Here is a 10,432-nt window from a genome sequence, read left to right on the forward strand (position 1 = left end):
CCCTACCCTTAGCCCCCCAGGTATCCCACCCCCAGCCCCAACATTAACTGAGTTCAAAGTGGCCTCACCACAGTAGGCAGGAGCTGGGCCTGAGGAGCTGCTTCCCCTCTCCCTGCCCCTGTTTTATCTCTCTGTGTCCTGTAGAGGCTGCTGGTGGCAAGAAGGGAGGGTCTCTGGGGAAACTGAGGCTCTTGGATTTAGGGTGGTAGGGACAGGGAAACTGGGCTCACGAGAAAGACTCTGAATCAAGTCCAAGAATCTTTATTTCATGAACAAAACTACTTCTGTAAAGAGAGACGAGGCTGAAAGGGCCCTTCTAGGTGGCCACGATCCAAGGCTGGTGAGAGAGGGTGGGGTCGGGCCGGGCAAGAGTGCATCGCAGGGGGCGGGGACCCCAGGTCCAGCCGGAGGAAGCGGGAGGGGGGATTGTGCCAGCCCGTCGCGACCCCCACCGGGCAGGGACAGGGCAGGGAGTGGCTGGGCCCAGTGGTGCGCGTCTGAAGCGGCCAATGTGTGCAAATCAGCAAGGAGGAGGGGTACGGGGCCGCTGCCCCCGCCTCACCACCGCCCCTCCCCCCAGACAGGCAGCAGAAGCAGGGGTGGGGGCAGCGGCAGTATTGCTTTACCCATCATGCATGGCGGTGGGTGGGTGATGAGGGCCGGAGGCGAAGGCTGGGACTGGGGTGCGAGCCAGGCCCCCTGCCCCTCCCCCGCCGGTGGCTCCATTGGCAGGACTCTGAGGCATGGAGAGGCCCAGGAATGGACGATCCCCACTGGGGGCCGGCTGCACCTGGATGTTCCCCCTTACGGCTGGCTCTTCCTTGAGGTGGAGCCCGGGGCCTGAAGACAGGCAGAGAAAGGGAATTAGGGAGCCAGGGAATTAGGGAGTTGTTTGGGCCAAAACCCTCCCCTCGTTGGCCCATCCACCTTACCAGGGCTATTCAGCCACCTGGATGCCCGTACAGTTCTCTTTGCTTTCTGAGGTGATGGCCAGGTATTCCGAGCTGGAGGGCAAAGACCAGGTGTACAGAGACCCACCATCAGTTGGGTCCAACCCCCAGGGGACCAAGGAGGGATGAGTTCTCCTGTCACAGGTGCACTCAGGGCTCCAGGGTCTGGGGGAGGAGGGGGCTGCGGGGGGGGGGGGGGGGACTCCTGAGTCCGAGGGAGGGAGGAGGCAGCAGGGGCCAGACAACAGCCTTACCCCATCTCTGACAACGAAAATTCCCCACTGGGGAGGCCTGACAGCGCCCAGGGTCTGCCCCACACCTCACCCGCTCCCACCCCAGCTTGGCTGGCCTCTGGGTGCCTCTCCCTCTTCCCCCACTCACGCATTCTCCTGCGCAGCAGCTTCCGTGGCGGCAGCGATCTTCTTATAGCAGTACACCATCTCTGCCACAAGCCAGATGGTCAACACCACGATAAGCACGTACATCATGATCTCCGACACAATGGACGCCATGTCCCTGTTGGCTGCAGGGCCGGGCAGGGTTAAGGGGGCGGCCAGGGTCCAGGCTCAGGAGGTCCGATGGCCTGAGCGTGCCATGGGCTGGCGTTATGAGCTGTGACCAGTGGCTTGACCTCCCTGGACCTGCCGTGTAAGTGCTACCTTCCTCTCAGGCCTGGGAGGGAGCTGGGAAAGGGTGCAGAAGGGATGGGTAGCTCTGGGGTCCAGCACAGGGTAGGTGTTTGGTCAGCAGGGGAGGCAGGCGGGTTACTTGTGATTATTAACAACCAGCCTCAAAATCAGGTTTGGGATTTCCCCCTCAAACTGTCTCCCCGTGTAACCTGGGGTTGGGAACAGTTGTGTCATCAGGCGGCTGTAGGTTACAGTGCTTAGAAGCGGCAGCTCTACAACCAGAAGGGCCAGGCTAAATCCTGGCTCTGTCACTTGCCAGCTATGTGACCTTGGGCAAGTGACTTGATCACTCTGGGCCTCGGTTTCCTTATGTGTAAAATTCTGATAATCATAATACCTCCTTAATGGGATTGTTGCAAGGATTAAATAAACTTTAAGAATCCTTCAGAACAGTGCTTGACATAGAATTAGTACTCAACAACTGTTTTCTACTATTATTACCATTATTGGGACAATACAATATAGTAGTTAAGAACAGGGGCTCTGGGGCCAGATTGCTAGTGTTTGATTCCTGACTTTTCCACTTACTAGCTGTGTGACTTTGGGCAAATTGCTCCACCTCTCTGAGCCTCAGTTTCCCCCTCTATAAAATGGGGGATGGGGTAGGCGAGGTGGGGATAAAACTCAGATGTCCTGGGTTGCTAGAAAGACGAAATGAGTTAACATCTGGAATGAAATTAGATATGTGTGCCGTTGGCACTACCTAAGTGTTGGCCATTCCCTGATGCTTTCCGGAAACCCTCCATTCTTTCAGTGCACTGATCCTTGCCAGCTTCCTTTCAATTGAGCCTAAATTTAAACTGTAACGGGAATGCATTCCTCCAGGAAACCAGAGTCGAAGGCCACCTTGGCATTCTCAGCTGGATCTCGCAGGTGTCCTTCCATCCTGAGTCCCTGGCCCTCTCCTTCTGGGTGGCCAGGAGCTGGCTTCTCTGCTGTCTTCACGTGGTCTTCCTTCCCCATCAGCGGGGCACTTTCTAGCCTGTGCAGATGGTACTGATGCTATCTGGGCCAGAGGGAGGTGCAGGGCTGCGTCCTTCTCCCCTGCTTCCCTGCAGGAGGAGCTGGGAACAAGGTTCTGTACCTCATTCATTCATCCATCAAATGTTCTTAATGCTTCTCATGCCGTGAGGCCCTATGCAGAGTGTCTTCCTGACTCCTCAAATCAGCCCCAAGGGATCGAGATTGTCCCTTGTCAACTGACCTCAGGAACCACACTAAGTTGGAGACATGTTGGATAAAGCTCACATCAATTTTCACCCCTGCTCCCAGAACTCCACACCCAAAAGGTTCATCTCCGGCTCTCCCTCCTTGCCCTCTGACTTCCACTCTCCCAATCAGATCAGGGTGTTGACAGGCATGGGTGTGGGTCAGCACCCCATTTTACAGATGAGCACAGGAGGCCCAGAGAGGAGAAGGTGCTGGGCAAAGGACACCCGGTGGATTCAAGCCAGGATTCAACCCCAAGTGTGACTTATCTGTGTTCTTATCTGCTCTATAAACCTTCCACAGCCCAGAAAGACTTGGTCATTGCTTCTGTGTGGTGAGTGCAACCCCCATCAACCTGCAGAGAAAATTAGGAGGTGGGACTGTCATTACATCCTCTGTCCAGATGCGGACCACTGGCAGATGGGAAGCCTCTCTGGGCACCTTCCCTGGGCTTCACCGGCCCTGTCCAGGCAGGCAGCCATCAGATATGAAGCCGCAGCCTGCCTCTCTCATGGGATTTCTCACCAGCCTTAGACACTGCTTCACCTCAAGGAGTTTTCTCCTCATACTGAGCATTTCCAAAACAGAATTAACCCTAGTCTTCCCGTCCGTACTCCCTATCCCCAGCTGCTTCCTACCTCCTTTTACACCCCTCCCAGGCCAGGCAAGCTCTCACCAAGACCCATCTGCCCCTCCTTTGGAAATGGCTCGGTTCATGCCTTTGGGATTATTACCAGGAGGTGATATAGGTTTTGGCAATGTTGGAAGTGGGGTAAGAGAGTGGATGACAATTTAAAAAAATACTATGGTATGGCGGCCAATGCTAACAAAGAGCAGTATCGTGGATAATGAAAAAAATACCGCAGTGTGATGACTAATGTTAAAAATACTATAATGTAGTAGGTAATAATGAAAATATTATAGCACGGCAGGTAATAGTAAAAATACCACAATATGGTGGGTAATATTTTAAAATGCCATAGCATGGTGAGTAATGATAAAAATATGATAGCATGGCAAGTAACATTTAAAAATACTCTAAAATGATGGAATATAATAAAAAATACTGTTGTATGTTTGGTAAATACTTTGGCAGGTTGGTTGAAATATAGTATGGTATATAGTATATAATGAAATACTATAGTATAGTATATGGCACATAATAAAATACTATATACAAAAGGTAAAGCTAAAAAGGCAACATTGCAATACGGTGGAGAAACAATGCTAGAGTAGGGTGAAAAATGTTAAATACACAAGTTCCGGTTGGCAATAGGGAATGGTAGACGATGTTAATAGCTCTACATTAGGGTAAACACCATTAACAACATAAATTCTGGGGGATAGTAGAATATGGTAGATAGTTCAAAAAGAAAAGACTCAACTCGGTCACAGGCCCTTAGCTCTACTCTCCACCCACCAATGTGGACGAAAGCATCGAGCAACAAGATGGAAAGAACCTGGGTGGCTGAATACATCATGTTCCTTCTTTCTGCCTCTTGATCCCTCCCCTTGGTCCTGATTTGGGAATAACTCAGATTCACTAAGCCCCAGTATTGGGGGCGTCTTTGTTATAGCAACTCCTCTTTGCCCCACTCGTGCAGGCCAGCCTCATCACCTATGTCTGTGGTTGACCACCACCTTAGGACAGTGACCTACCCTGAACTGAATTCAGATGTAGCATCCTGAGAGTAAATGTCAAAATTCTAATTACAGAAAGAAACCTACAGGCTCTGGCCAACCACAGTGTACAGGGAATCATGCCCAGAACAGAAGTAGCAATTGCACAGGTTTGGCTGGATTCAAATCCAGGTCCCAGCTGTGTGGCCTTGACCACAGAATCTGACTTCCCTGAGCCTCAGTTTCCTCATCTGTGAAATGGGGATAACAAAAGCCCCAGCCCCAGAGGTGGCTGGGAAGAGTCAATGAGGGACTCCATGTAAAGCACTGAGGACACTGGCTGCCCGTGGAAAGGAAGGTGAGTGTGCTGCGCATGATGACGTGAGTCCCACTGGACACTTGCCACAAACTCTTGCTAGTCCAAGGCCTGGGCTGTCTTCCTGGCCCTCTAAGCCAAGGGGCCATGGGACCCTGGAAAATTCCAGTTTATGCCAATCAGAAGGTGGTTGTGACCAAAAGTTGAACTCTGTCACCCTCCAGAGCAGTCAAAACCAAAACAATGAGCCGTTCACAAACACTTTTGACTCTTGTAGCTCACAGCATGACCCCAGAGCGGTAACTTGGCTTCACTTGAGAGCTTGTTAGAAAAGAATACTAGGCCCACCCCAGAGCTGCTGAGTCAGAAGCAGCGTGTTAGCCCAACTGCCTGTGAGCTGTGCGCACTGTGGTGTTTGAGGAAGCCCCACTCGAGATGACACATTCATCTCTCTCCCCCCCCACCCCCACTGAAGAGGGAGGCAGGGCTGCAGCAACTCCACAGTCAGGACCACCACTATCGCCCCCACATTGCGAAGCCCTGCCAGGAGCTGGCATGTGGGCTGGCAGCTACGGAGCACAACATCACTGCGACATAAGAACGGCTCAAACGACATCCCAGGAGGTAGATATTAGTATTATTCAAGATGGGCATGCCCTGCTGGAGGTGACCCAGAACAGGCGGTAGAGCCGGGTTTCGCACCCAGAACTTCCACCGGGAAGAGACTCACTGTGCCCCTCTGCGGGCTGGAGGGAAATCGGGAAGGGTTGCTTCCCCTGCTGCCGAGGGTGGATGGCTGCCCCAGGCATGGAGCCAACCTGGCCCCCTCCTGCCATCTGCCTGTCCATCTGGCCACAGGCAGGCAGCACGGGTGAGGGGGTGGGCGGGCCAGGCTTACCTTTGTCCACCACCTCAAGGTGGATCTTTTTGACGACGCTGGTGTTGTATGCGTAGTTCTCAAAGAAGAGCAGGCGGTAGACGTGGCACTCGTAGTCTCCCGAGTGGTTGTAGGTGACATTGGTGATGAAGATGGACAGGTCCTGGAGGTCCCTGGTACCCCGACTGCCGTTCCACACCACGCGGCCCTCAAAGCGCTCGTCCTCTTCCAGCTGTAGCACCTCATTCTCATAGCGCAGGATCTGGGGGCGGCCGGGGGGCCGGGGTCACTGCCTGGGCCTCCCCCTACCCCCCTGCCTAGGCCCCGATTCTGTCCTCAACCCTGACACACACACAGAGAGAGAGACAGACGGATACACCCATGGGCTCAGGCACCCTGACCTCAAGCAAGGAGCGGGCAGGGGAGTAGGATCTTGCTTGGGCCTATCCCAGACTGATTTTGCCTCCAGCCCTGAAATGCCCCTTGCACCCTCTTCCAAGCTAACTGCTTGGCTTTTCTGGTCCTCACTCTCTAATTGTCCTCCTCTCACCTTCCCCAGCCCCCAAGACATACTGTTCAGACAGGGATTGGGGAAGCCTGATTCTACCTGCTGTGAACCCTAATTCCCAGGCTGGCCCTAAAAAGTTTATGGTGCTCCTCACACACTATATAACTCAGAATATGCAAACAGTATAACGAAGGTCAAAAAAGTTTTGCTTTTTATCCATGATGACTTTCTGAGACATTTTTGCTGGTACCAAATCATTCCAGTGACACTCTGTACCAACCATGTGCCAAGTGCATCAATTCAATCAATTCTCACACTAAACTATGAGTAACAGACCTGTCATTCCCATCTCACAAAGGAGGAAACTGAGGCTCAGAGCCTCAGTGATTAGCCCAAAATCACCAGTTGGTCAATGGTGGAGCTGGAATTTTAATCCAGGTCATCAGCAATAGCAAATTATTGAAAAACAAAAAACCCAGCCTCTGGGATCCTGCCCCGCCAACCCTCCCTCTTCCAGAGACACTCACCCTCCCATGTCCGTGCCTGGCACCTACACACCTTGACGAACTCCTCTGTGCCCTTCTGGCGGAAGGTCCACTCCGTGAAGGTCTCGGCGGTGGTCTCACTGCGGCGCTTGCAGGAGATGCACAGAATTTTGAAGGTCATCCCGTATACAGCCTCGGTCTCTGAGTCCACTTCCACACAGCCCCCCCAGGCTGAGGACACTGCGGGGACAGCAGGCTCAGGGCAAGCAGAGGCACCTTTTCCCCTGGGCAATGCCAGACTCCCTGGCTGGGGGCTCTTGGGCACCTGAGAAACCACCCGTTTTCCTTTCCTGATGACTAACAAATGGGCAGACCTGGGTGCCAACTGGTCCTGCCCCTCACTGAGTGACCGTGGCCAAGCCATTCTTCCTCTCTGAGCCTCAGTTTCCCTCTCTTTTAGGTGAGGGAGTTGGTCATCTTTGTTCTCAGCAGCTATTGAGCAGACTCCGTTAGGTAAGGCCATGGTATGGGGCTTGGCACATGGAAGGCCGCCAATAACTTGCTACCCAAGTAGCAAAGTCTTTCTCACAGTGTCACCTGCCCAAGGTATCACAGCATATAGGCAGAACCCTAGAATCCCAGCTGTGTTAGAAGTTCAAAGCGGCAGAGCCATTACCACCATTACTATTCTGCAAAAGCTGTACTACCCTCCAGTCCTGCTTCCTGACCCACCAGACTGGGTGTGACCCACACCCCAACTTCTCCTCCCTTGACCCCTCCTCCTCCAGGTCCCCTCACCTCCAGACTCCCACTCCACTTCCTCAAACTCACCCAGCTCTTTCCTGCCTCAGGGCTTTTGCATTCCCTTGGTCTCCAAACTTGGTACCTTTTCCACCACCTTCCAGCCTTCCACACAACACTCTAACTAATGCACTCCAGCTCCAGCTCTGGGTCTTCTCTGTCTCTGAATCTCTTCCTATTTTCATCTTCAGAGCTCTGTGCCCCCTCCTCTGCTCCCTTTTAGGCTCTCTGTGGCTGTTTATCTCTTCCCGTTCTCTGTGGCGACTCTCATCTCTCTCTCTCATCCTGGTCTCTCTGAAATGTCCCACCACTTTGTTTCCTCCGTCCAAACTCAGACTCCTTCTTCCTGCCTCTCCCTTTTTAAATGCTTTACCAGATTCTCTCCCTGTGTCTATTGACGTCTCTGTCTCTCTCCTTCATCTCATCTTCTCCTCTTTCTCAAGTTTCTCCCGCCCCCCTCCCCCCAACCACAAACTCTGTCCGCAATCTCTCTCCTTCTGACTCTCTTTCTCCCACCTCGGTCCTCCGTGCCTCTCCAGCCTCAGAGTCGTCCTCCGATTCCCTTTACCCCCATCCCCTTAAGATCCCAGCGGCATACTCAGGCGCGCTCTGAGTCCTTCTCTGTCCCCCACCCCTCCCCAGCTCAATCTCTCCGGGTCTCTCCGTCTCCCTCGACCCAGTCTCCGGGCGCCGCCCTCCCCTAGCCCCTCCCGCGGCTGTGGGTGTCACATTGCACCCTGCGGGGCTCCCGAAACAGCTGACTCCGCGTTTCCTAGCTCCCGGCTGGGCGCCGCAGCCGCGGGTCACCGCCAGCCGGGCCTCCGCCCGTTCTTGCCCACCCGCAACCCACCGCCCTCCCTAGCCCGGCTCCTCGCGCGCACAACTTCTGAAGCGGACTTAGCTAGGTCGGGGGGTGGGCCCGGGCGCCACTGCTCGGGAGCGGGAACGCAAACCCTGCCGCCCAGCCAGTGGCCCGCTGTGTCCGCGGCCTCGCGCGGCCCCCGTGCACTCACCCAGCGCCGCGCCGACCACGAAGGCCAGCAGCGTCCCCATGGCTGCGCTGCGCACGCTGCGCCCCCCTCCCGGGCCGCCGGTATTAATAGCCGGGCGCGAGGCGGCGGGACCCGGCGGCGGTTAGAGTGTCCCCGGGAGCGCGCGGGCGCAGCAGCTGCGGCTCTGGGACGGCGGGGGAGGGGGTGAGGGGGGGCGCGGCCCCCCCCGCTCCGGTTACCGCCGGGGGCCCAGCCCCGGGGCCCGGCGTCCGGGCATCCCCGCCGCACGGGCGGCGGCTGCTACTCGGGCTGCTGCGCTAGCGCGCGCAGCCGGGCGCATCCGCCAGGTGCACAGACCCCGACCCGGCTCCGGCTCCGGCTCCGGCTCCCGCGCTCTCGGGCGCGGGCCGCGGTCTCCTGCGCACTGCAGCGGCGGCAGCGGCGGCCTGAGGAGGGAGGAGGGAGCGAGAAGGAGGGGGCGGGATGAATCACCGCGGGGGGAGGGCGCGGCCGCCCAGCCTTTGCCGCAGCGGCCGGGTAGGCGCCCGCGGCACCCGGCTCCCAGGGTGGCACCGGGACCACGACTTCTGGGCCTGGGTTGGGAAGCCCGGGTATCCCCGACCCTTCCTGATCGCGAAGATCTTCAGCTTCAGAACCTGGGAAAAGTCACCCTAGAGTCACAAGAGAGCTTAGATGGCAGTTTAGCGGTCGAATTGCCGACTCCTGATTTTGGAGGTCAGTCTCACAGGTCATCAAGGGGCAGTTCGCTGGGACCTCCAGGTGAGTTCACGCTGGCAGCCCTGGCATCTGGGGTCTGAGGTCACCGTTTAGAGTTCAAAGTGGGCATATGGGGATCTTTCAAGCTAGGGCCACCGATAACACTCGGTACCCACCCGAGCAGGAGGGCCACTCTGGAGTCCAAACCAAAGAGGCTTCCCTGGGGGTTTGGGGGAACCAAGTTTCAGGAGCCGGCCCTGCCTGGTCCCACCCCCACCTCTTTATGTCTCTGACAGCATCTCCTTCCCCCACTGCTCCCTCACCACTGCCACTACTGTACTCTATCCAGACCCCTCTGCTGTTTTCCAGGCACCAAGCTCATTCCTGCCTCAGGGCCTTTGCCCTTGCTCTTCCCTCAGATGTCCACTTGGCCTGCTGCCGCACTTCCTGTAGCTCTTGGCTCCAGTGTCACCTTTGTGAGGGATTGTGTGTCCAGACAGGATAAACTGCCCGCCCCCCCTCCCCTTATGTGACCTCCTTTACTTTTCTTAGCATTTGTCACTACTTGGCATTATATGCTTCCTTCACTTGAGGTGATCTGTTCACTGCCTGTCACCCCACCCTGAAATATACACTCCCTCCGAATAAGGGCATTATCTTGTTTCTAGCACATAGAATTGTGCCTGGCACATCGTAGGTGCTTTATAAGTATTTGTTAAATAAATAAATGAGAGCTAATGCTTAAGCCTATTCACTGAACTCACTTCAACCTCCCTAAACCCATTTGCAGCAAGTTCTATTATTATCCCCATTTTACAGATGAGGACATTTAGGCTGGGAGCATCTCCTTGCCCAAGGTCAGGTAGCTGGCTGAGGTGGATCTGGGATCTTGCCTGGCAATTGTGGGCAGCCTATCCTACCCATAGGTTCTGCCAAGTACAGAGGATGAGGCAAGGGCTCCAGACTGTCAGGACCAAGGTGGGAGTGTGTCTGTTGGCAGGGGGTTGCTGCCCAGATCCTGGTCTCCAATTCGGGATAGGGTCAAGTTCTAGAATGCCCAGTCCTGCCAGGCAAGAGGAACCAGAATGTGCAGCAGGACCAAGGGAGAGGGGGCAGGGAGCCAGGGACACTGGACACCTCTGTGGTCTGGGTCTCTGTGCCAGCACCTCCTGGACTATGAAATTCCCATGCAGAAAATAACCCTCTTACTCTTCCGGTCCCTCCTCCAGTGGGGTGGCAGGCTGAGGCACGGTGAGGACAGGATACGA

At 55.4% G+C, this 10,432-nt stretch overlaps 1 protein-coding gene across 3 annotated transcripts; it reads right to left on the bottom strand.

The window, feature by feature from the left end:
- Positions 1–245: 245 nt before the first annotated feature.
- Positions 246–8,611, bottom strand: SCN1B (sodium voltage-gated channel beta subunit 1). Of its 3 annotated transcripts, none has more exons than XM_077132157.1 (6): positions 8,469–8,611; positions 6,728–6,894; positions 5,683–5,923; positions 1,332–1,473; positions 933–1,004; positions 246–840 (listed from the first exon to the last, which is right to left on the bottom strand). In XM_077132157.1, exons 1-5 carry the CDS (start codon positions 8,506–8,508, stop codon positions 938–940), a joined length of 657 nt encoding a protein of 218 aa, XP_076988272.1. In that variant the 5' UTR covers positions 8,509–8,611; the 3' UTR covers positions 246–840; positions 933–937. The 3 variants fall into 3 exon arrangements, with proteins under 3 accessions (XP_076988272.1, XP_076988274.1, XP_076988273.1); XM_077132159.1 differs by lacking the exon at positions 8,469–8,611 and adding an exon at positions 7,972–8,109; XM_077132158.1 differs by lacking the exon at positions 8,469–8,611 and adding an exon at positions 7,486–7,944.
- Between the last annotated feature and the right edge of the window lie 1,821 nt (positions 8,612–10,432).

Source organism: Tamandua tetradactyla, chromosome 16, assembly GCF_023851605.1.
Source record: "Tamandua tetradactyla isolate mTamTet1 chromosome 16, mTamTet1.pri, whole genome shotgun sequence".
NCBI classification, from domain to species: Eukaryota; Metazoa; Chordata; class Mammalia; order Pilosa; family Myrmecophagidae; genus Tamandua; species Tamandua tetradactyla.